The 25,802-nt window shown below is 37.7% G+C and overlaps 1 protein-coding gene across 6 annotated transcripts in view; it reads left to right on the top strand.

Annotated features, from left to right (window-relative positions):
- Positions 1 to 25,802, top strand: part of KIAA0586 (KIAA0586 ortholog) — a 77,834-nt gene that overhangs the window by 12,243 nt on the left and 39,789 nt on the right. For 5 of the 6 annotated variants that reach the window (XM_072866149.1, XM_072866147.1, XM_072866146.1 and 2 more), the window contains exons 12-23: positions 707 to 933; positions 1,917 to 1,989; positions 2,308 to 2,568; positions 3,019 to 3,193; positions 8,819 to 9,004; positions 9,925 to 10,112; positions 11,352 to 11,459; positions 12,668 to 12,748; positions 18,628 to 18,824; positions 19,031 to 19,149; positions 19,734 to 19,918; positions 25,219 to 25,378. In XM_072866149.1, the coding sequence (XP_072722250.1) occupies positions 707 to 933; positions 1,917 to 1,989; positions 2,308 to 2,568; positions 3,019 to 3,193; positions 8,819 to 9,004; positions 9,925 to 10,112; positions 11,352 to 11,459; positions 12,668 to 12,748; positions 18,628 to 18,824; positions 19,031 to 19,149; positions 19,734 to 19,918; positions 25,219 to 25,378 (1,960 nt within the window). The remainder of the gene's footprint in view (positions 1 to 706; positions 934 to 1,916; positions 1,990 to 2,307; positions 2,569 to 3,018; positions 3,194 to 8,818; positions 9,005 to 9,924; positions 10,113 to 11,351; positions 11,460 to 12,667; positions 12,749 to 18,627; positions 18,825 to 19,030; positions 19,150 to 19,733; positions 19,919 to 25,218; positions 25,379 to 25,802) is intronic. The other variant, XM_072866151.1, reaches the window with a different exon arrangement.

The following is a 25,802-nucleotide window of genomic DNA, read 5'->3' as shown; positions in this document are numbered from 1 at the left end:
TTTCTGGAAAATGAAGCACTCTATTTGGGGCCCTCTGGGTTTCATCAGGAGTGTGAGAATGAATGTCAGAACTATAGCTGTATGGCTCCTTGTTTCCTGTGCACTCGTGTCCCTTCATTTTGTATTTAGCAGCTAATACATGCTCGATTTTTATCTCTGTAAAAGGGTTCTGCAAAGTAAAAGGCTAATAGTTGCTTCATTGTTTCCTTTAAAAAGTAAAAATCATGAAAGGGGGAGAGGATCATGGTGCTGTTGAGGGGATTTATTTTGTTGTTGTTAAAACATGCGTATATTGCCTGGTGTTTCTTGGGATAGATTGATGTCAAATGAGTGCATATATTTAGAGGACTTTGGGTTTTATTATGCTTTTAATTATACTTAAATACTGTTACATGGAGAGATTGGCATGTAATACTTCATGTATCTAATTGCCGTCTTTTCACACACTTACGTGCTTCGTTAGCATTGCTTCTCATGCATTACATCATTTCGCATTTGAGAGCTTTTGGATGTCTGCTTAACTTTTAAATATATTTGCAACATACAGAATGTTCTTGAGTAACTGAAGTTGATGACAGTACACGTGGATGGTATTTCGTATAATGGGCATTGATTTGATAATAGATTAATAGGAATTCTGATCAGTGTGTAGAAAATGGAAATTACAATCTCTGGTTAAAAGCTAGCGGTTCTGTTTCAATTTTAGGCAAAAAAACCTACTGTTGCATCTGATCTTCCTGAACATCATCAGCTCAATAGACCATCCATCCTTCAAAATGTTAAAGTGCCAAAATCTATACTGAGGGATGCTGAAAAGATTTTGAGAGGAGTTCAAAACAATAAAAAAATCCTTGAAGAAAATTTGGAAGCTGTTATTCGCGCAAAAGATGGGGATGCCATGTATACTTTTATTAACGCCTTGACTACCAACAGGTTAGACCCTATTATTCAGTGTGTTGTGTGACTACTCGTTGTATGTGCTCACCTTTTATCAACTCTCTTTCAATTTTTTAAATTCTGTGCATTGAAGAACTAGTGCAGTTCCCTGAAAAAAGTATTTATTGATTCTTCTTTGCAATCATGAGATGATTCTCTTGAACATCAAATGTTTTTTGACCCTCCTAATGTGAATTGAATTTTTGGATGGATACCTGTTACTTGGTATAATCTATGCTCCAGGACTTAAATCTGATTTCTGAGACTCTGTCATCTGGACAAACCGCTCTGCTGTCATGACAAGGGGGCATTTAGGTTTTTATAGACAAACTTGCATTAATAGGAAAATTAAGCAATATTTTCATAATTCTAAACAAAAGAGGCTTCATTAACTTGTAAATGTTACAGAATTAGTCATCCTACAGCAGATCTTTGGCTTTTGAACTTTTGCTTAGTTAGTTAGTTGTGTTAAATACTCCTGCTTGAATCATAATGAAAGTTTTCCTATTAAAATGCTCCTTAATCTTGTGTTTTCCTGAGGAAGGTAACTATTCTCTTCATGTGAAGATTTTTTCAGGCGTGATATCTGCTATCATTATCTTTTAGTGGAAGTAGCAATTTTTCTTATCTGCTTTTTGTCTTTTGAGTTGGAATGTTTTTATTGGCTTGTTTTTTCAGTTTTTGATCAAAATAAGAACTGACACATGGCTGCCACTTATTCATAGTTGTTTGTAATAATGATAGTATATACAAGTGGGGGGTGGGGTTTGCAGGTGGCATTATGTAAGAACAGGTTTAGGTTTGGGAAACTCAGATAGGGTATGCTTAGTGCCTTTGGGACACTGTAGGGGTACATAATCTTACTGTCTCTGTGTTCTGGGTTTCTCTTTTTATAGTGTTTATAGGTCACTACTTTCCCAGGAACAAATGTGTGCAATTTAAGAAGCACTGACCTAAAATAGTTCTTTCTTCTATTTCAGAGATGTATTGGAAGAGGTTCGTATCAGAAAGACTGTGGATGAGTGGATTAAGGCCATCAGTGTAGAAATCCAGGTATGGCTGGAAAAAATGAGTTCAGGTTTTAGCATTGTATTTTTCCACCTTACATTGTTCTTTCATGTCAATAGTTAAACGTGATTCACTTACAACTTGAAAGCAAGAGAAAACTGCTTATTAGTACTAGCATGTAGTATGCTATAATAAAATACTTACTTCTATTTTTAGACTTTCATTGCTTAATAAAAATCACTGGTCACAGTTGCTGGCTAACATGAAAAACAGGCCATTTCTCAGAACTTCAGAGTTATCCACAGACTCTTCTGATAGCCTTGAAGATAAAATCTCCTTTTATTATGTTTGTTTTATCTTTAGGCTGAAATGGCAAGAAATGATTTGGAACAAGTGAAGTATGATCAAAAGGTCCCATGGATCAAGAGAGCCCAAAACATCAAGGCTATGAAGACCAATAAAGAAATTAAAGGAAAAACTCAAAAAATCCAAGGATGCTTGACAAAGAAGCCTTTATCTGCAGCTAAGCCATTGCAGAAGCAAGCAGAAGATAACACAAGCAAACAGAGGTTTAGGACTTACTTTTCTTCTGAAAGTTTGCAGAGGAAAGAAAAAAGGGCAGCTGTGAGTTCCCAAGTAGTTGGTTTCTTTTTTTGTAATGACTTCTATGCTTTAGATTGCAGTATTCATGTGAAAAATTGTTTGTATGTGTAACTGTAATAATTTTAAAGGAAAGTGATAGCCCTGTCCTGTGGATTTCTGTTGTCAGAATTGTCCTTGTTTTCATGTGCTGTAGAAGCCTAAGCTGAGTGTGTATAACAGTGTGGAATTCATTGTCGTGTTATCAACTTGTCTTACCTAGCACCTGCTGTTTTATTCAGCTGTTAGTAAGTTTCTTGTGTGTATTCTTTAAGCATGTTTTCATGTGTGCTTGCAATGTTTACTGTTTGTTGCAGAACTGCTTACTTTTTTTCCTCTAGACTTTTGCAACACTACTGATGTATTCAAATTTTCATATGTGAAGAATTGTAAGCTACTTTTTGTTTCTTTTTCTTTTTTTTTTGGTGGTGTCAGGGACCTGTGAATGGAAGTGCAATGGTGCAAAACGAAGACTATCTGTGTCAAGTTTATGGGAAACCGATTTACCAGGGCCATCGTAGCACGCTTAAAAAGGCACCATATCTGAGATTCAACTCTCCCTCTCCCAAGTCTAAACTTCAAAGACCCAAGGTGATAGAGTGTGTTAGAGGTAAGTCATTCTTTGGTGTGAACAAGGTGTTCCTTCCCAGTTTTTCTGTTAGGAATTCCTTGTATAAATGAAAACATTTAATCGTAGTTCACCTGCTCTTCAATTTAAAGCTTAAGCAACTGCAGTAGGCTTCCTAGAGAGGTGGTCGATGCCCCATGCTTGCCAGTGTTTAAGAGGCATTTGGAAAATGCCCTTAATACCATGCTTTACCTTTTGGTCAGCCCTGAAGTGGTCAGGCAGTTGGACTAGATGATCATTGTAGGTCCCTTCCAACTGAACTATTTATTTATTATATGCTCTTTTCAAAACTAAAAAATACACACTAAGCAAATCTGAAAACCTACTGGTATCTCACTTATTTTAAATTGTCAAATTAATACTTATTTCTAAATTTAATAAACATATTAATACATATTTATTGTTGCCCAAGTCTTAAAACAACTGAATTGCTAGAAGTAATGACATAAGCACTTGAAAGCTGAGTGTGTTGAAAAACTAACTTGGCTTTTGATAAAGGTTACTGAGAGATGTATTCTTCGTGTCAGGTTTACCCAGTCATGTCATTTAAATTATTGATTCATTCAGAGTTAAGAAATCTACTGAGATTTGAAAAATTAAGGGAGCCTGGTATTCCATTTCCCACTTCCAATACATTAATTGAAATATGAAAATTTGAATTTATGGGTGTGAAGATGACATCTATTAACTTGAAAATATTGAAAGACATGTTAATCTGAAGCGTTGGTTAAGTTCACTAAATGCAAATAACTTCTTTTGTTAGTCAAGTCAGGGTTAAAAGTGGAGTATAACTCTCTTTTGTACTAGTTTGTTAAGGTTATTTAATTGATTGATAAAGGTTATTAGTTGATTAATAATGAATTCCATTCATTAGTTTTGTAGGCAAAGTGTTAGTATCAGAAGATTCTAATTTTCAAACCTATTAAAAATGTGTAAAAATAATCAAAAAGTGAACCTATATGATATCTGACATAGGTAAGTGTAGATAAACTTGATCCTGAGTTAGTAGAAAGTAATGTTGTAATTGAATCTATTTTATTTCCTAGTTATCTTCTCAAAATTTAACTGATTCTTAATACAGAAACTAAGATTAATCTTTAAATGATATGTCAGAAAAACTAATGTTTATAATCTTCTCACTGCGGGAGAGAGTGAGCAAATTACATGATAAAAGATAATGATGGGGAGAAAGAGTGTGTTAAATGTAAGAGGCAGTTAAAGTGATAGTGGGCACAATCGAGTTAATAGGATGAGCATCAATGGAAAAATATTAGTTGGCTTCCCTCTACGCTTCTTGCACTTATGCTGTTGTAATCCATGCAGGGAAAATATACTTGATGCAATCTTAACTGTCATGTTTAAAAAATGATGTCCAAGTTTTTATTATAACTCTCAAAATATTATATTCTGTATGAAATATAAGAGATTAACATGAGAAGGCAGTCACTTGATGAGACCATGTTTTTAGGCCATTAAAATGTATGGTATAAAACTTATATATGTCTTTGAAGACAAGCACTGCTAGTTTTGGGTTTTTTTTTTTCCACATTATGATGTACATCCACAGTGTCAAATTCTCAAAACAGTACAAGAATCTATTGTTAACGCTTAGTGTAGTATTTATGCCATTTCCTGGCACTTTTCTTATCTTTGCCGTGGACCCCAGTTGTGATCCATGAAGAAAAAGTGTTATTGGTAGAAAGTATTTGCAATTCTCATAACCCCCCTGGAAAATGTGGGTTATAGTCCTGGCAAAAATGTAGAAGACTTTTCAAAACTTACTTTATTTTTTAAAAGGTGAGAACTTGGTATATGAAAACTGCTAGTCTTGTTGCTAAATATTTTATTTGACCTCTCTTGAAACACTTCTTTTTCTGTGAAAAATGCTGCTACACTCATTTGGAGGACCGCATGATGTATCACTCTTTTAGACTACTGGCTATGCTGCACACCTGTAATTTAGTTTATTCTGTACAGATTTTTTTGAATAAAATGTGTGCTAGTAAGCATTTAATGTAGCAATAACAATGTTACAGTGACCTCTTAAGATTTGGATTGAGAACAGACACTTCTTTAAAAATATTTAATCAGCAGTTCTGCTTTTGCTGAGTCCTAAATGACATTTTTCTTCTATGTTTATTGGGCTCTTTTGCTTTATAGAAGGTCACAACCTTTCCAGGGAGGCCAATTTCATCATTCCAGAAACAATGCCTTGTAAAGAGGCAGAAAAAGTCGTGTCCCCCCCCCAGTCTGATTATAATAAGTAGGTCATTTGATCATTTGATACTAACTGTTTTCTACCGTTAAGGTGTTTAATTCAGTAGTGTCAGTGAAATCTAAGGGTACAGGTTGCATGCAGTTGTAATAAGCTGCTCCTGTGCTTTAGCTTGTTTTCTGTTGGAGGCAAATAGAAATGAAAGAGAAAACTGTGTACTGGATCCATGCTTCATTCAATCTTCCAGAACTCCTGCGTGTGACAAATACAGTTTAAAAGCTATTTGCTTGAAAACAGAATGAACTCTGGATAGCCTTTACGCAAAGTGATTCTCTTCCAAGTGATTAAGTCATACTATAACAGTACAGCAACGTGTGTGTTTGCAATAATAAAGCTGCCATAAAATTTCTCTATTTCACATCAGACTGCAGTTACAGAAAGTTATGTTTTTGTCTCTCTTGACAATAAGTAAAATAAGACACCCCTTTGTATGCTTATCTAAGGGAAGAAAGGAAGAATACGGAATTTTTTGCATGTCACTTACAAGAATAGCACTCCAATTAATATATGTCCTATTTCCAAGTTTTCTGATTTTAATGGCTTTAGCCTGAGGTCAGCCTTTGTTTGATACTGGCATTACTTGTCTTTGACTCTTCATATAAGACAGTTGGTCAAGCTGCTTCATTTTTGTGCTTTGCTACATCTTGCCAATAAGATGGAAAAGTAATACTTCGGTGTTTCACGTGGGTTTCATGAAGACAAAATAGTTACATGTTTTTGAGGGCTGCTATTCTGAAAGATGCTGTTAGGGCAGGAAAGTATAAATAATAAAATTAGAAACAGATCTGTACTCCTCTATAGTAGGAGTGTAAATAAACAAAGTTGAATGAGCACTTTAAAGCACCAGGTTCTTAAAAAAAGAAAGAAAGAAAGAAATCTTGCTTGCATTAGGCATGGTTAGTTCTTTCCTTCACGGATCTGCACCCACAGATTCCCTTCCTGGCCTTGATGTACCAGGTGATAAAGGCTTAAAAATTATTGGAAGTCATTGGCCTCGGGTTTGATTGGCTGGAAAATCCAGACTTATTAAATTACTCTATTTTGTTAGAGCAGTCCACTGAGCTTGTTTTAAATTAGTGTTAGAATAAGGATGTTTATTTAAGACTGAAATGGCCATCTGGAGAGTCTCTTTTCAGTCATTTTATAACTCTATCAACCATTTTCTTTGCAAATAAACTGTAGTGACTAATGCTTGGTTTCTTATGGGAGGTTAGGAAAAAAATCCAACTAACACTTTTATGAGTAAGAGAGCATTTCTAAATAAAGTTGAGTTGTTTTCTTGCATAATTTGAACTGATAAATATATGCAAACCACCAGTTTCTTAAAGCTAAGTTTAATTAAATGTCTAGTTTCTGCCCAGTGCAAATAAACTTTTCAGGGGGAAATGAAAAGTTGAAAGCAATTAAAATGAGGTGCTGTGTGTATACAGTACTTAATCATTCTTACTGTGAGAACCTTGCTTTTACAAGTTGGCGGTATTACAGATACGTTGCCAATTTCTGCTTTTACTCAAAAGTTCAGGGCCAGGAGGGACTGTTAGATCATGTGGTATGACCTCTTCTAAATCACAAGCCACTGAACTATATCTATTTATGTTACTGAGTCCAGTAATTTGTCTTTGACTAAAGAACAATTTTTCTGGCTAACCTATTGCTTTGCAGAAAGGCACGTGCTCATCATTTAAAGACATCAGAAATTCTGCCCGTAATTACTTCTTCCCATGGCTAAATACCTTATGGTTCAAAAGTAAATGGGATGCTTTGAATTTAGTATCTGATTTATAGTGAGTTTTTGGCTTCAGTTTACTGCTACTTCAGTTTCCAAGTGATTTTCCTTAAAAAATGAAAAAAGGCCTTGTAATGTCCAATCTATTTTAATATTTACAGAGATACAGAATTAGAACTAAATGCAGTGTTATCATATATGGAAGTCTTCTCCTGTTCCACCTCACTGACATCCTGTTGAGACATCTGAGGATTACATTTATCCCTTTGACCACAGCATTGTATTGTGATTTCTCATTGCATTGCTTACCCAGCGTGACCTTTTCAAAGCCTTTTTCAAAGACACTTCTTTCTGACCTGTATTTTCTCAATGAAGACTTATAACTTGCTGTTCTTGTTTCTAGGCTTATAACCCATAATTTGTGTGTACAAAAATACCACTTCTTGAGTAGATTGCCTTGCTTGTCTGCGTTTGTTAGAAGTCACATTATCACTCTTTATTATCCCTAAATTTTATAATCATTGACTTTTATTCTTCAGTTAATTAGGAAGCTATTAAATGTGAACAGAGCTAAAAAGTGCTTGTTGCCATGTGTTAGCTGGCCATTAATACAGGAAGGGTGATGATTAGAAACGACAGAGGAGCAAGATGACATTTTTCAGCTGTAGTGGAGATACGGAGTTGGCTACCAATGTGATTCTTTCCAGGTTCATTTTCCTAACGCCTACAAAATAGCAGTAGAAGCACTTCTGTTTGGTTCACAATTGTTGACTCCTTTTTTGGGGATGTTTCAGGCAGTTTTTATCCATTTAGATTAAAGTTAGTAATTTCCTTAATAATATCCATTGTTTGCAAAGAATATAGGTCGAATAAGACCTTGCATGACTGTATAGCAGGAAATGCAACATTGCAATAAACGTTCTCCTCTGCTATATGCTTAGGCATAGTTACACACAAATTACTTCTGCGTGGCTATTTAACAATACATTTTCAAAACTGGACAAAAAAATCAGTGCTTCCTCAGTGTTGTAAGTCAAGACTTACGGGTATTAGTTATGGCTTTATTTTCAAGTAGCAGTGAGTTGTTAAACCAGGAATTTGTAGATTATACCTGTTCCTTTGAGTACCTGTTAATCTTGTGGCTGGAAATAAACTGCATGTTTATAAAATTGAGGCAGCTGATCAGATGAACAACAGATGAAAGTTTGGCTATATTCTATACCCTCTCTATTTTTTATGCCAGGCTTGCATGCTGTTCTAATGGTTTATTTCAAATCTAAACCATGGATTTCTTCTTACCTGCTAAATTGCACCTTTAATTCCAACCTACTACCATCCTTGTGTCCTTTTCTTCACATTTCTGTGCCTTTATTTGCTAGACTCAGATGTTCAAAAATTGTAATTTTAATTCCTTCGTTGCAGTCAATACTGTGACATCTAACTTAGCCCTTTTCGATTCCACCCTTCCTGTGTCACTCCCTTGCTCCCTCCATCCCATAGAAAAAATTTATACCTGTTTCAGTTGAAGGGCTGAAATGAGTGGTGTGTGATATTATTCTCTTTGTACATGCATTGATGACATGTGGGTTATCTGCTCTCGTTTCAGGTACAAAGGTAAAATCAGCAAGAACACAGACTTCTCGCACACAGGAGGTAGTAACCAGCTCTAGGAGACAGCATCCTTTATATGCACTTACCCAAGAAAATCAGTATCTCTTTAGTCCAAGTCGAGACGTACCTGCAGTCTGCGGTCCACTTGAAGGTCACCTAATTCCTATGGCTATTCCACTAGGTAGGAGCAAATAACCTGTAGAAGGGATGTGTGAAGGTTAACTACTGCTACTTCATGGAAATACAACTTACATCTTCTTAAGTCACTGATTTGCCCTGGCCCATGAGATTTGCGCTGCCCTTCTCATGGGAAACCTGCATGGGGGAACAGTTTAAAATGTTCTGGTTCTCCTCATTCTTCATGCTGGATGTCTGGCGACACCCTGACAGAGCAATTATTTGCTTAGCTGTACATACCTTCTTTGGTACGCTTTACATTTCTAGGGTTCTTGTTCTGGCTTTAAGTTTGGTATCCGTATGAGCAGGAACTGAATTATTGGCCCTTGGATTCAACATTTACAGTGACCTCAGCCCAACGATTTCAGTAGGATTGTGCCAAACACGTGAAATTCATTGTCATGGCTTCTGTATTTTTGGGCCTTCAATAAAACCTTTATTGAGCCTTGTTTTGAGAAGGGTTAGTATTATATTGGCATTTACAAAAGATAATTATTTAAAAAAAAGGGTGTCTCAAACAAAAATTTGTGGGATGCTGTACTAACTGTAATAGTATTTTGAATATGATTAAGAAAATATGAGGTGGGGGAAGCATGGTATGTAATTTTTGCACGGCAAATGCAATGTAGTTATTCTCGTTTTCAGCAGTAGGTGTCACCGTAGTCAAGAAAAGTGAATAATTAAAAAAAATGTCAGTGTTGAGTTTACAGTTTCTGCTGGGAAAGCCTTAAAATTACTTGGTGAAGCACTTAGCTAGTGTTAATAGGGGACTTTTTAATTGGTCTGTAATTGCGCACAAGATCTCAGTCTGTCTCATATGAAACACAGACACCCAGAATTTAATTTTAATTAATTTATTAATTTACTGACTTTGGAGATAGAGAGACGTATATATATCTTTAAGTATTTTTAAACTGTCCTTAGGTCAAACCCAAATTAGTGACATCTCACTGCAGCCTGCTGGAGTAGTTATAGGTAAACCGCACCCTGTTACAGTTACAACCTCTCTTCCTCAAGTGCCACCAAAACCACCAGTTGAGATAAAAAAAACAAATGTGGCTGTAATAGAGATGAGATCAGAGAAAAAGGATCCACCTCAACTGTCTGTGCAGGTACGTTTCAAGAGTGATGTTTGTTTATTTTAATAAATGCTAACTAAAGACAGTCTCATCCATTAGTAACTTACTTTGACATCAGTAGCTGGTTTTCAGTAGGCATTAGAAACATGTAGAATGGAGGGACCAAGAAGTTGTCATGCTGTGCTAATATTTTAATTCATATTTTAACAATTGTCTTTATTATTTGACCAAAATAGAGAACTTATTTCTTCCATAAGTCACCTATGCAGGGTGTTTGTAAAATAGTTCTGTGTCACTTTTTTTTTTTTTTAAATGAGATTTTTGAGCCAGAACAAACTTGGAATAAAAAAAGTATTAATATAAATGTCAGTTTTCTTGGATGACTGCTTTGGCCTTTAAGATTTCTGTTTCGAGCATGATAGTCAACCCAAGGATTTCACTCCTGATTAATCAACCATTGCAGTCCTTACCTAGTGGTTTGGGGTTTTTTTGTTTTTGTTTTTTTAATTTTTTACATGAGTCTGTTGTCAAGGAAGTCAATGTTTCTTACATTATTTCGGATTCAAATTGTTGAGAATATACACGCTCCTAAACACAGCTTTCAGATACAAATGATTCATGGAACTCAAAGTTAAATACAGGTAGAGTAGTATGTGTTTTGTTCCCTTGCTGTATCACTGTATTCCACCCACAGGCATTTTGCTGTTATTTCACCCAGTTCTTAAATGTTTAAGGAAATTTTTTTTTTCACCCCAAAGAATTAAGCAAGCATTTAAATCTTTGTTCTTAAAAAAAACCGCAACACGTTTTGATGCTCTAATGGACATGCCTTTATTACAAAGTATATTGTAATACAATTATCCCTTTGTTTTACTATACCAGATATATGACAACATGAAGCCAACAACCAGCCTACACAGTGGCTTGTAGGCCAACATAGTGTAAATAAACTGCAAGTCAAACACACATCTGCTGTATAAATAGTTATAGGTATACTCGCCTTTTGTCACATGCAAGACAAAGTATCAGGGCATTAGAGAACAGGAGAAATCAGGTACTGCAAGAAAAGAACTGAATATTTCTGGGGTTAGTTTTTGTATGTTACAGTATTTTGTTTTTCAGAACCAAGTTATTATCGGATACAGGTATGAGAAAAGGAGGTCACTGAAGTTTAGTGGCTCAGTAGCAAGTGGAAGAGAGAATCTAGAAAGTTCAATGATAGTAGCCAAGCTAATACATAGATTTTCAGATTGGTGGTTTTTTCTGCCCTAGGTGTTACCAAGTGTAGATATTGACAGTATTTCAAGTGACAGTGTGAGTGTAAACCACGTTCTTCCAAGCTCCAAATCTGCACTTCCTCCTGTCGATGCTGTAATACAGGTACAGATTGGTCTAAATGTCTGTGAATTCAATTTTGTTAAAAAAGAAAATATGTTAAATTACGACAAAGTTATCTCATTATCTTGTTTTATTTAGAGAAATTAGACAGTTCCAGGAAAAATGGAGTAATTATTCTGAAGAATTTGTAATAGGAGGTATTTGTTTAAGAAAATGAAAAATTGCAGCAAGACGCTGTTCTTCCAAGATTATCACCATAGCAAAACTCTTAAGCAAAACAGTGTTTCTCTGTCCCGTTAAGAGTTGTAATCCCTTATTGGCCCATGTCTGTCTTATTTATTCTGGCTTCAGTGTTCTGGCATGAAGACTGAGGCTGTTCTTCATTCCTCCATCTGCTCCTTGGCTGTACTTGAGCAGTTAGTGGCATGTATGCGTAGCATGTTCACTGGTAGCCTGTTGTGTGTGGAGCTGGCCAGTCTACTCTATTCTCTTTCCATATAACTTTTCAGAAGTGCTTTTAATCTGATCTAAGCAGTAATGAAGGTTTTTGTGCAACTAAAAGGTTAACTGCTGCATGCTGAATGATAAGGCTGTAAACTAGGGCACACATTTACAGGATAGCATATTGTTTCTTTCAGTGGACTTCTGTCTTGTGTGTTGCACGGACTGGACAGTGTGAAGGCATGGTGATGCAGTGATTATTTTTGTATCGTTATTGTACCTTCTGTTTTCCCTGTGTGTTAGCTGCTATTCTGACCTAAGGAGTTAGGTCCTCCAGAGTCCTGTGGTTAAGGTATTCACTGAATAAGACGGAGACCGTGAACTAAAATAGTGATTATTATTTTAAAATTATATTACTAAATAACACTGTAGAAATTGTACGTAAGTAAATTGCTTAAGACTCTTTTAGACTCTTGTGTGCAATGTTTTAGAATATTTTGTCTTACTATTTTTTTTTTTTTATAAGTGTTACAGGTATTGCCCTAGAACTTTTGATGTTGAGATATTCCATTAGGTTTGGTAACAGCAGGTTTTAGTTGTCAGCATACAAGAAAAAGTTCTAATAATCTCTCTTTATGCTATGCAAAGAAATTCCTCCTAACTTTTAAGGTGGGTAAAGCATTTTTTCTGGATTCAGGCTATTGACAGTGAGTGGTGATTTAATTGCATTCTTGTCATGAAGTTTTTCTGCTAATGCATTTTTTCCCCCTAATATGAAATACCTAACAATTTCAATCTGTCTTTATAAGACTCCAGAAGATATACATAGTGAGGAGGAAGACACAAAGTTTCCAGGAACTAATTTCATTGATGTTACTGGTGTCATGCAGGTAATTATATTGCAAAGGTGTCCTTTCCTTTTAAATGTTTTTATATTTGTTTTATATTATTCTGTCATAACTGAAAACACAGTGTAGAAGATTAGTTTGCTTTACTTGCAACTTTAAAAATACACATTGTGAGCAATGCTGGACTGTTTACAGTGCTGTAAACAATATTTGAAATTGCTGTGTGTTAGTAAGTAAAGGACCTTTGAAGAATTACAATTAAAAATTATAATTAGCTTTTATTTGGATGTGTTAGAATCCACTAGAAATAAAAGTAGTCCTCTAAAATCAGTGGTGGTTATAGCACTTAGATTTCACAAATTAAAACTCTAAATGTAATGCACATATGAGATGCCCTTACAGATTTTAAGTAAGGTGACCTCTATTTTCAAATGTGAAAGTATTTTCTGAGGATTCCCTTTTAGAAAATTTTGGTATAGAGCAATTTGCATATGCTTTTTAGCTCCTAAAATGCTTTAGCATAATACCTCATTTCAGTCAAACATTATGTAACTTTAAAAAATAAAAGACAAGCAGTGTATGTGAGTATATGCGTACAACATGTACTAGTCATCTCATGGATCCCATTAAGAGTTTACACGATTTTTGTTTTGCTGGATGCCTTGTTAGCGAGTCTGTGCACGTTTAACAACATTGTTGTTTCTGGATTATGATAACATGGGTTTATTTGAGATACGCTTTTACAGTTTAATTTTTGTAGGTAGCAAGTCCTTTTTTTAAGTTAGCTGACCTCTTGTCAGTCAAAGTGGGGGCTGACAAATGCTCAGGGTTGGTGAACCAGCCTGTATTTCTCTTCTCCAGATTAAGAGTAGAAGCAGAAACTCAATGGTAGCTGGGAAAGGCTGCCTCTGAAGGAAGCAAGATGCTGCCACCCAGCTGTTGTGGAGTATCTTGCCTCTGTGGAAGATGGCAGCTTCCACCTCCTGCTGCATTTAGGACTCAGTAGATACCAGGAGCTTGAAATTGCTGTTGCTGGCTAGTATTTATCTTGAAATGCCTTTTCCTCAAGCTTCTTTCCAGTGAGCTAGTCTTGCTGTGTGCATATCAAAATCCACCCAAAAATGTATTCTTTTTACCTGTTCTTTGTGCTCCTGATCCCAGGATTAGAGTGTACATCAAATATTAACTCTGTAGCCTACAGGTCAGTATAGTAGATTCATTTTTAAAATGAATTTGTCATTTAACATTATCAGTGAGTTGAAACAATTCTAAAGGGGTGGTTTACCTATCAAAAGTGGGGAAATGCTTTATTCATTTTTAGTTTCAAAATAACCTTACGTTATTGGAGGGGAGGAGTTAAATCTATTTGGACAACTTTCTTCTGTTTGCACAAAAAAGCTTTATTTTATACAAATAAATAGGAGAGCTATTAAAGAAATCAGTTTATGAACTAACAAAAAAAATGCTGCAATGTTAAATTTTTTTATATGTGGATAATAGTTATTAATCTTTCCTTTTTTCATTTTTCTCCTGGATTGCTTTTATCTTTTATTTTTGGCAATGGGATATATTTTAACCACAATACCAAAAAATGTTCTAAGTGAAACATATGTTTGGCCTGTGACCACACAGACAACGTTCTTAAAAATGTGCAAGGCAAACACAATGTGGAAGCATAAAATCAACCTCTGGAGTGGCAGGGGTATTTAAGACATCAAAAGAAAGCAAAGTTATTGTTATAAAAGAGGCTTCAGATTCATGAAAAAATGTGCATAAAATGCTATACAGGAAAATAGCTTATTATTGTCTTCCTCCCACACCCCTTTTATTATGAAAACTTAATTCTGTTAGAACCGAAGAGGGTAAGTATTTCTGTGAAATACCCTTTTTTTTTTTTTTTTCTCTTTTCTTTTTTTTCTGTTTTTTTCTTCCCTGGTGGATATTGCAAAAAGGCCTCAGAACCCTGGCCCAGGCATTTCCTTTTCCTAGGATTTGTTTTACCTTTTCTACTAGAAGATACTTATTTAAGAGATAATTAGCCGCTGAAATGCGAGTTATGCTTGCCCAATAGAAGCAAGGCTGCCGCAGCTGCCTGCTCCCAGGTCCAGCCAGTAGTGAGGCTGAGCATGTATTGCCAACAGGCACGCATACAAACACACGGATGCAATACACATATATATACGTGTACACGAGTGGGCGCACAGATCAGCACTCAAACAGCACCAACGTGCTGATCCTGTTCCCCCCTCTGGCAGTTCAGGATGGAGGTCTGGGATATACGTGTGCTGTGTGTATGTACATATGTATGTGTGTGTGTATACATGTATGTACTCAGGCATACACACACGCAGTGTGGAACCCTCCAGTATCTGGCGTTAGACGCTCAGTCTACCTAGTAGCTGGCCCTGGGTCCTTGCCCTCCTCAGCTCTGGCACCTGGACATGCAATCAATCCCCTGAAAGCCCCTTGCTCAGGAAAATAGTTGGAATGGCATTTAATGAGGAGACAAGACAGGCTGCAGTGATCCAGGCTGCACTGAGCCAGGCAAGCATGCTGACCAGCCACTTTTGTCCCCTTAGCCCTCTATTTTCCCACACCTGTACCTCTCCAAACCACCTTGGTCCTTCCCTTTCCACACCCCTGGTTCCTCCCCGTAAACACCACATAAAATGTGTTGTACCATCGCAAAATACTCTTCCCTGCATCCCATAATAAGTCATCATCTCATCACGTCATCCAGCCTTAAGAAAGGTGCTATGGAGAGTCTTTCCATGGGCTCATCTTGCTGGGTTTCGCTCCTGGACACTGCGGTTGAGCCCTCTCCTGTGGTAGCCCTGGGAGTAGCCATGTTGGGGTGCTTGGTTGTCATATGAGGTTATTCTCCTACCTATTGTCATTCCTCTGTGCTCCTTTGTGTGGGTGGAGACAAACCTTTTATCACATAACCTAATGGTAATTTGTTTTAACAGTTTTTGAGGACTAATGCAATGCACCCCAACTTGTGAAACACAAGGCCTGCCACGGGAAGAGGTGATGTGCCTTGTTCTCCCATTGCACCCTTGCTGTCTAGTGTTTAAAGACCCAGAGCTCTGTCTTCCAAAATAGTTGAATTAGGTGCTCTTATTTCACAATAAGAAAATTCACATGTGGAATAAAGCAGAAAAAGCTGTTACAGCTTTGATTTACACACTTCTTTATTTTTGATGCATGGTTGCACCTACAACAATGTAGGTTCAGACTTTCTGCACAGAAGAGGTTTTGTAAGGCCAGCCCTTGCATGGACCCTGCCTTATTCCAGAGTGAGATACTTGCTCAGCTAACATGAGCCCAGAACAGCCTCTCAGATTTATTGAATCTACTCTCCAACTCTTACAAGCAGCCACGTCCTGCAGTACCTTTAGCAAACTTACTAGGATTTAAGATTAGAGACACTTTTTGCTCTCTCTGAACATGCCCTAATTGCAAGGTGGGGACTTATTTCTCAGAACTTTTGCTTCAATTTTGAATACCACTGCAAAATATGTAACCTGCAGAGATCAGAGTAAATGTATTTTCCTCAACCCTGGTTTCCCATAGATGCTCTTTGGGACAGTGATTTTTTTACATGTATAATTCTTCAGACAAAAGCTCACAGGTGGCACCTGCAATGTAGCCTGACCTTGCTTGTGAAAATTGCTTTAGAAATCTGTCAAGAAGAAATCCATGATGAAGTTTTGGATGGCTTTAATAAAAGACTATGCATATACATGTTTAGTAGTAGAACAAAATTAATCTATACCACCTAATCATTTCAAACATTTTTTTAATTATCTGAATGTAATTTGGGAAATAGAATTTCAGCTTGATACTTTATAATAAAGTGCAGTGATTAATATTCCCGTCATATCTGAAAGACTTTCTAATTTATGCCATATTTTGATTGGGAGTCATGATAGATATTTTCAACAGTCTCCAGGGAGGTAAAATGCAGAATTGAGTGCAGATTATTCAGGATTGGTCTACAAGGTGATATATGTGCAAGTTAAAGCTGTGTTATTAAATACTGACTATTATTTTATTTATTTATTTCAGCAGAGGTAATATATCACCCCAAAATGAATATAATTTTCTTTTGGATTTGTACACTATTAAATATAAAATATTTTTGCACATAGTTTAGAAATGCAGGAGAACTGCAAAAGTTTGTCAGAAGTTACTAAATATATGTAAGATTTATTGTATGTACTCGGTTTATTTAATCCAGATGTTTGTATTTTGCATACTTTCAAAAAAGATTATATTAAATAGGCAACATCAAAGAAAATTTATGGACTAATGCAGTCAGAAGAAAATGCATAATGAAACACTGGACAAAGACATCTTTACATTTGCTGTCAGAATGAATTATGGTTATGAATACGTATATCTTAACAGAATGAACTGTTTATCAGCTTGCAAGGCATCCAGTACCATTCTGAGTTTAACTTTACTGTGTTATTTCTATGCCTAGAATGGTTTAGAGATCTTTGTTTGTCACCCAAATACACATATTCTGTTTTGCCTGCTTTGTAAGTTACAGCTTTTCTTTTGAAGAATGATTACTATTTAAATATCCAGAAAGATCCCGCTCCCCAATAGGTATTTGTTATAATACCCATCATGGACCTATCTGACTTTTCACTTTTAAAGTATATTAAGGTAGGAGAGAAGTATTAATGCTGGGCTGGGGAAGGAGACAGGAAAATATTACTATATTTTCTTTTTTTTTTTTCCTTTGCTGTTCTTTCTGGTTTTAGTGATTTGTTCTTTAATTCATAGAAAATATATAGCAGTTTTTTTATTTTATGGGTTAAAAGTAAATTTAATTTATATAAGGGGAAAGAAGATATTTTTTCTCCTTTCACTGTGTCGGAGATTAATCTTATTAACTGTAGATTTACAGTGAGCTCTTTTATGCAACATCACATACTTCTCACTGGTAATTTAGGGCTCAGCTCTTCATCTCTTTCTGGCATGCCAAATTTTCTTCTTAGAGAATCATATTACTATTAAGAGACATTTGTTTTTAATATTAGGAGTGAAGGATGCAGGTTCTCATCCATCAGGAGACATTTGTAAAGTGTTACACTACGATATGATGGGTTGGTGACTGCTTTTTGGGACTTAATGCTGTGTATGTGCTCAGGGGGGAAAAGGAGGGTGGCGTCTTTGGAAACAGTCAAACATTATAACGCAGACCGAGTAACTTTCATAACTTTTAGAAATAGCACATTAAGGTTAAATTCAAAGTGACTGTGAGGATCTTGTGAATTGATTACCCAGAAATACCTTTTAACTTTCAGCAGCTGAAGTTAGTGAAAGTGTAAGCATACATGTAACATATGTAAACTATTAATGTCTAGTCTTCAGTGCTAGCAACTTTATTAGAGTTTTGACTGACTGTGTGATTGTTAACTTTTGGGAATGTATCTTTTCAGACAGGAGACTTTAAAGGAAAAGTTTAATTTCTAAAAAAAAAAACCCAAACAAAAACCAAACCAAAAAACTTAACCCAACAAGTAACTGTAGGAAGTTTCCTAAACTTTTTTGTTTAAAAGAGGAGCACTTCTGGAGTATATATTAAAGAAACTTGACTTACGTCACAAGTAAATTTCTCAAGGATTAGCATTACTGTTGGCTCCCTGCCCTGTGCAGCACAGGCAGGAAATATGAGCCAAATCATGTTTTACTTAGCAGTTCCTATAGCCTTATACTTATACAGATTTATGGTTTGCTAAGTTTAGAATTGTATTAATTAACTACAATATACTAAGAGGGGAGAATGTGGTTTGTGTGCTGTGACACGTCGACAAATGTTTCTCAGAGAAAAATATCTGATGGTTACCTTGATGACATTGCCTTCCAGAAACGCACCATAACTTAATTTACTACTTATTTATTAGGATCAGGAAGAGGAGAGGGATGAAATTCCAGAATTCTTTGAGCCTCTTCTGGAGCTTAATGGACAGTTTAAAGTTGCCTCGCCAAAATACAATGGTCCTTTGTTTCCACCAGTGGCTTCTGCTCCTCAGCAGTCTTCTGATGTTCTGGGTGAACTGATTCAAAGGAGAGAAACTATAGAAAACAGGTTGATTAATTGGTGAGTTGCAATATAACAAAGTGGTGAGAGAATATATATGGAAGAAGGAATGACTCCATAAGAATACCTTCCCTTTCTTCTCCTCCCCTCCCTTCCCTTCTCCTCTTTCCTTTGAGCTGCCTTGCATTTTATGTCAAGAATACTCTTTTGTATACTTTTAGGTGTCTTGGTGTTTGCTGATAGTTAAATGGGTTTTATTCTGCTAGGGTGGAACAAGAAATAATGGCAAAAATTATCAGTGGGATGTACCCAGTTCAGAAAGAAACAGTGCCCAGTGTTAGCACCTCAGGGAGTGAAGACAGTGAGACTGTAACCTCTGACATTGGTAAGTAGGAGTTACTGTTCTCAGCAGATAGATTATCTCAATTTTCAGCTAATTTTAACAAGCTGTGTAGGTAGCTGTTGCCTGAGCCTAAGAGTGGATAATGCTGAACCAGTGAAACTATAAAATGCAAAAGTGCATGCTTTAATTTATGTTGAGACAGAGCAAGCATTATAAGGCCATTGAATTAAATTATCTTAAAAAAAAAAAGAACACATATAACATACCACTGTACAAATCAACTTCTGTTATTTGCCATCTAAATCAGATTTGGCATTTTGCTAAGCCTGTAACGCTTGTTTGCCTTTCTTTTGTTAATAGATATGTAAAAAATAACCTCCCTTATAAATGTGTGAGAATGGGAGACAAATCCATTCCTCCTGTGATGTCACTGCCCTTCACTGCTGCCTTCTTTTATGATACTGAATTGCTTCTCTGCTGTTGTTTCTTTATCTGCAAAATAAAAAAAATTACTTTTTGCAAAGGAATGTTTAAAAGTTCATGGACAATAAAATGAGTGGCTGCAGTACAGTATATGCATTTTAAGAAGTGAGACCTGGATGTGTGCTTTGTTTCTTCATTTTCAGTTGGAGTTGCAGGTAGTAGAGGATTTCAACTCTTTATCAATGCCGGCATGCCTGTGGACTCAGAAATGATAAGTCATTTCATAAATGAAGCTCTCAGTGAGACAATTGCAACCATGCTGGGTAACAAGCAGGCTCAGAAAGCAATTCCTGCTACAAATATTCTTCCAAGTACAGCGATTATGATGGTAAGAGTCCGTTTTATTTAAGCTTTCCTACTGAAGTTCTAAGGGATCATTTCTTCGTGGCATGATGGTTCAACTATGTGCAAGACAAAGATGACAGAAAAAGACTGATGAACTGAATGTGCATGGTTTGCATTTTTTGATTGTTCCTTGTTATACCCCAGCAAGCAACAAGATTAAACCTATTTCACTTAAAAAAAAAAAAAAAAAAATTGAAAAGGGAAAAAAAATTAATTCCTTTGTGCTGCATGCAACATGCTATATTTATTTATTTACTTGAAGACTGAGTACAAAACTGATTTCTAAGGGGCAGACTTGGTATTTAATTTCATGTTGTCAAAAGACAGCTCATGCTATTTCCAAGAAAAATAGCTATGCTCCTTTCTTGTGAAGAAATGAAATATGAAGAAACCAATTTCTTCATATAAGAAGTAGAAACTGAGAGCGATTTTATTTTTGGTCTTATGGGCTTGCAGCCATTCTTTAATATCCGTAAAAATGAGTATTAATTCTTTCTAAGTTTTGAGTTCAGTAGTTTTCAGTAAATGCTTAAATTATTAGCAGAGCTTCCTGTTATACAGCATAATTTTCTCTGTTCCCTTTGATAATCAAATGACAACTGGCTCTTATTTTGATAACATGGCTGTGCTACAATCTGGTGTTGTATAATGTCTTTGGGATGAATGTGGAAATGTCTGTGCTTAGAAATCTAACTATACAAAACTTTGTTGAAAGTGAGATCAATTCTGATTTGCTACAGTGCATGTAGACTGAAATACCAGCTAGTGCCTGCTCTAAGTGGCCAACGGATTATTCTGTAGTCAAAACTAATCATTTCACTGCCGGAGGCTTAAATACAGCCATCCTTCATCTAAAGAGCTCTTCCCCACTCCATTACAGATTAAGGAGGGTATGATGTTAAAGAGGACTGTTCTTTGTAGCTTGTTCTCCTAATACTTAGAAACCTCTTCTAATAACCATTCTACATTTACTAATGGCCCTCTTAAGCCTTCTTGTTCCCGTACCAGCTTAAACTGAAATGTCCTTAGGCTGAAACAGTTGTTTTCTCCTTATTATATATATTCATTTGCACACTTCTAGAGATTAGTTTTGTCCTTTTTGGCCTGTGTTTGATTAGGCTAAATAAAGCAATTGTCCGTACGCATTCCATTTTTCGACTTACTGATGGGCAGTGCTTTAATGTTTTCCAATTTAGATTGGTCTTGGCCACAGGTAACACTATTATGCTAATACACATTTTTAATAATAATGTAGTATGTACATGGGGTTTCCTCAGTGCCTTGTGCTATAGTAGTGATACTCTCCAGCCTTTACTGGAGTCTCAGGTAGCCAGTTGTTTTTTTTTTAAAGTCTTTCCACAATTGCAGCTAATAGTTATCCTTCGGATAACTTGTACCTTCATAAGTTTTTTTTCTTCTCCTTTTTCCATTTCTGCTCAACTTATAGCAGACATTCTTGAATATGTAGTTTGTGCGTTCTTGATCTACCCCTTCTTACTGTGAAGTTTCCTATCTAGAACTTCAGCTGCCCAGTTACCGAGTTCTTTGGTGTTCATGATGTCATGCAGTTGTGTGTGAACTGCCAAATGTGTTAGCGTGTTCTACTTGCCCTAGGAGTTGTTAATAAAAATCATCAGTCTGAGGATTTATTCTTCAGAAACTAGCCTGGAAGCCTTCCTTTAGCCCCATTATCTTGTTTTCTTTATAGATGTCAGAGAACAGGGCTGGAAAATACCTGGAAAGGTCCCTCATATTCCTCCATAGCAGGCTGAATGACAACCATCATACTTGCTTGTCAGATTTATCTCCATCACTGTCATTTTTTAAGGAACATCACAACTGTGTTCTTATTTTAGTGCTTTACTGTCTTGGCTCTTTCTTTGTTTGTAATCTTCTCTTTAGCTGATTCTCTTACCATAAAGTTATCATACTGACTCAATTTTATCCATGTCACAAAATATTTTCTTGCTTAACATTGTATCAAATACTTTATTAAAATTCATATAATCATATAATTCATATTCAGACTGGACATTAGGAAGCATTTCTTTACCGAGAAGGTGGTAAAATACTGGAACAGGCTTCCTAGGGAGGTGGTCGATGCCCCAAGCCTGTCAGTGTTTAAGAAGCATTTGGACAACGCCCTTAACAACATGCTTTAATTTTTGGTCAGCCCTGAATTGGTCAGGCAGTTGGACTAGATGATCGTTGTAGGTCCCTTCCAACTGAAATAGTCTAGCCTATTCTATTCTATACATAATGATTTCCAAATGTAATAATTCTAATGCATAATTTACTGGTATTTAATTTATTTTGTCCAGGCATACCATTTAGCCTGGTGCGACTTTATGCACCAGGCTAAATCATAGAACCATAGAATGGTTTGGGTTGGAAGGGACCTTAAAGATCATCTAGTTCTAAATGCCCTGCCATGGGCAGGGACACCTTCCACTAGACCAGGTTGCTCAAAGCCCCATCCAACCTGGCCTTGAACACTTCCAGGGATGGGGCATCCACAACTTCTCTGGGCAACCTGTTCCAGTGCCTCACCACCCTCATAGTGTAGAATTTCTTCCGTCTATCTAATCTAAATCTACCTTCTTTCAGTTTAAACCCATTACCCCTTGCCCTGTCACTACAGGCCCTTGTAAAAAGTCCCTCTTCAGCTTTCTTGTAGGTCCCCTTCAGGTACTGGAAGGCTGCTATAAGGTCTCCCTGGCGCCTTCTCTTCTCCAGGCTGAACAACCCCAACTTTCTCAGCCTGTCCTCATAGGAGAGGTGCTTCAGTCCTCTGATCATCTTCATGGCACTCCTCTGGACTCGCTCCAACAGGTCCATGTCCTTCTTATGTTGGGGGCCCCAGAGCTGAATGCAATGCTCCAGGTGGGGTCTCATGAGAGCAGAATAGAGGGGGAGAATCACCTCCTTCAACCTGCTGGTCACGCTTCTTTTGATGCAGCCCAGGATATGGTTGGCTTTCTGGGCTGCAAGCACACATTGCTGGGTCTTGTTGAGCTTCTCATCAACCAACACCCCCAAGTCCTTCTCCTCAGGGCTGCTCTCAATCCATTCTCCACCCAGCCTGTATTTGTGCTTGGGATTGCCCCAACCCATCTGCAGGACCTTGCACTTGGCCTTGTTGAACTTCCTGAGGTTTGCAGGGGCCCACCTTTCAAGCCTGTTGAGGTCCCTCTGGATGGTATCCCTTCCCTCCAGGGTGTTGACTGCACCACACAGCTTGGTGTCGTGGGCAAACTTGCTGAGGGCGCACTCAATCCCACTGTCCATGTTGCTGACGAAGATGTTAAACAGCGCTGGTCCCAATACCAACCCCTGAGGAACCCCACTCATCACTGGTCTCCACTTGGACATTGAGCTGTTGACCACAACTCTTTTGAGTGCGACCATCCAGCCAGTTCCTTATCCACTGTCAGTCCATCTGTCAAATCCATGTCTCTCCAATTTAGAGATAAGGATGTCGTGTGGGACAGTGTCAAATGCTTTGCACAAGTCCAGGTAGATGATGTCAGTTGCTCTTCCCATATCCACCAACACTGTAACCCTGTCATAGAAGGCCACCAAATTTGCCCTTAGTGTTGCCCTTAGTGCCCTTAGTGTTTGCCCTGTGTTGGCTGTCACCAATCACCTCCGTATTTTCCATGTGTCTTAGCACAGTTTCCAGGAGGATCTGCTCCATGATCTTGCCAGGCACAGAGGTGAGACTGACTGGCCTGTAGTTCCCCAAGTCTTCCGTTTTTCCCTCTTTAAAAATGGGGGTTATGTTTCCTCTTTTCCAGTCAGTGGGAATTTCACTGGCCCACCACGACTTCTCATATATGATGGATAGTGGATTAGCAACTTCATCTGCCAGTTCCCTCAGGACCTGTGGAAGCATCTCATCAGGTCCCATGGATTTCTGGACCTTCAGGTTCCTTAGATGATCTGGAACCTGATCTTCTCCTATGGTGGGCGGTTCTTCATTCTCCCAGTCCCTGTCTTTGCCTTCTGTGACTTGGGTGGTGTGGCTTGAGCACTTGTAGGAGAAGACTGAGGCAAAAAAGTCATTGAGTAGCTCAGCCTTCTCCATATATTGGGTAACCAGGTCTCCCGTTTCCTTCCGGAGAGGGCCCACATTTTCCCTAGTCTTCCTTTTATCACCGACATACCTATAGAAGCTTTACTTGTTGTCCTTGACATCCCTGGCCAGATTTAATTCTATCAGGGCTTTTAGCTTTGATCACTGGCTGCTTGGACAATTTCTCTGTATTCCTCCCAGGTTACCTGTCCTTGCTTCCACCCTCCGTAGGCTTCCTTTTTGGGTTTGAGTTTGTCCAGGAGCTCCTTGTTCATCCATGTGGGCCTCCTAGTGTTTTTGCCTGACTTGCTCTTTGTTGGGATGCATTGCTCCTGAGCTTGGAGGAGGTGATCCTTGAACATTAACCAGCTTTCTTGGGCCCCTCTTTCCTCCAGGGCTTTATCCCATGGTACTCTACCAAGCAGATCCCTGAAGAGGCCAAAGTCTGCTCTCCTGAAGTCCAGGGTAGTGAGCTTGCTGTGTGTCCTCCTCGGTGCCTGAAGGATCTTGAACTCCCACCATTTCATGGTCACTGCAGCCAAGGCTGCCCTTGAGCTTCACATTCCCCTCCAGCCCCTCCTTGTCCAGCATCGCACCTCTCCTCGTTGGCTCCTCTATCACTTGGAGAAGGAAGTTATCATCAATGCATTCCAGGAACCTCCCGGATTGTTTATGCCCTGCTGTGTTGTCCCTCCAACAGATACCGGGGTGGGTGAAGTCCTCCATGAGGACCAGGGCTTGTGAACGTGAGGCTGCTCCTATCTGTCTATAGAGGGCCTCATCCACTTGGTCTTCCTGGTCAGATCGCCTGTAGCAGACTCTCGCTATAATGTCACTTGTCCCTGCCCTCCCTTTAATCCTGACCCATAAGCTCTTGGTCGGCTCCTCATCCATCCCTAGGTGGAACTCCATGCGCTCTGGCTGGTCATTGACATAGAAGGTGATACTCCCTCCTTGTCTCCCCTGGCTGTCCTTCCTAAAGAGCCTGTATCCTTCCATTCCAACCCTCCAGTCATAAGAGCCATCCCACCATGTCTCCATGATGCCAATAAGATCACAGCATGTAGATCCATGAAGCAGGTATCTAAGCAACAGCTGTTCCTGTTCTGCGATAACCTGCCTTTCTCTCAGCTAGCTCTGGGGATAGGTGGAAGATAGGCATTTTGCATTGAGATAGTAACTGTGGTTATGATTTTTTTTCCCCTCAGGAGTCTCTTGTGCCTACTCCGTTGCCAACGCCCCAGGCCACACCACCACAAACACCACCTTCAGAAAAAGAATTGCCTCCGGTCAAAACTCCAGAGTCTTCTCTATCTCTTACAGAAATGAGTGGGGATGTTCGCAAACATGAAAAAATTAAAGAAACAGGTAGTGAAAATAATAATTGAAGTTTAGAAGTAGAAAATATGCTTTAATCTACTGCCTTTAATTTTCTTCTTCAAAGACACGTTATCTCTCAGGATAAATATTCTTGAGGCTATAATTCAAGTGGGAACTCATGTAGTACAAAAATTATGGGCTAATTCATATAAAAGGCAAACATCTTCTATTTGGTAACAGTTCTGTTTTCAAACTTAATGCACATTTTTATGGTCTGTGTGATTTCTACCCCTCCCAGCCCCTCCATGCTTTTTCACATCAGAAAAATAGCTGTCTTTTGCTCCTTCCTGTGTTTCTAATGTTAATTAAGCCAAATTTACACTCTCCAAGTAAAACAGCTTAGTTTTTAAAATGCAGAGCAGTCTCCCTTATTAAAGGAAATAAGCAATTGAGGTTTCATTCTAGCTCCTTC

This window comes from Ciconia boyciana, chromosome 6 (assembly GCF_034638445.1).
Source record: "Ciconia boyciana chromosome 6, ASM3463844v1, whole genome shotgun sequence".
Classification (NCBI taxonomy): domain Eukaryota; kingdom Metazoa; phylum Chordata; class Aves; order Ciconiiformes; family Ciconiidae; genus Ciconia; species Ciconia boyciana.
This window is presented reverse-complemented; position numbering and strand designations above follow the sequence as displayed.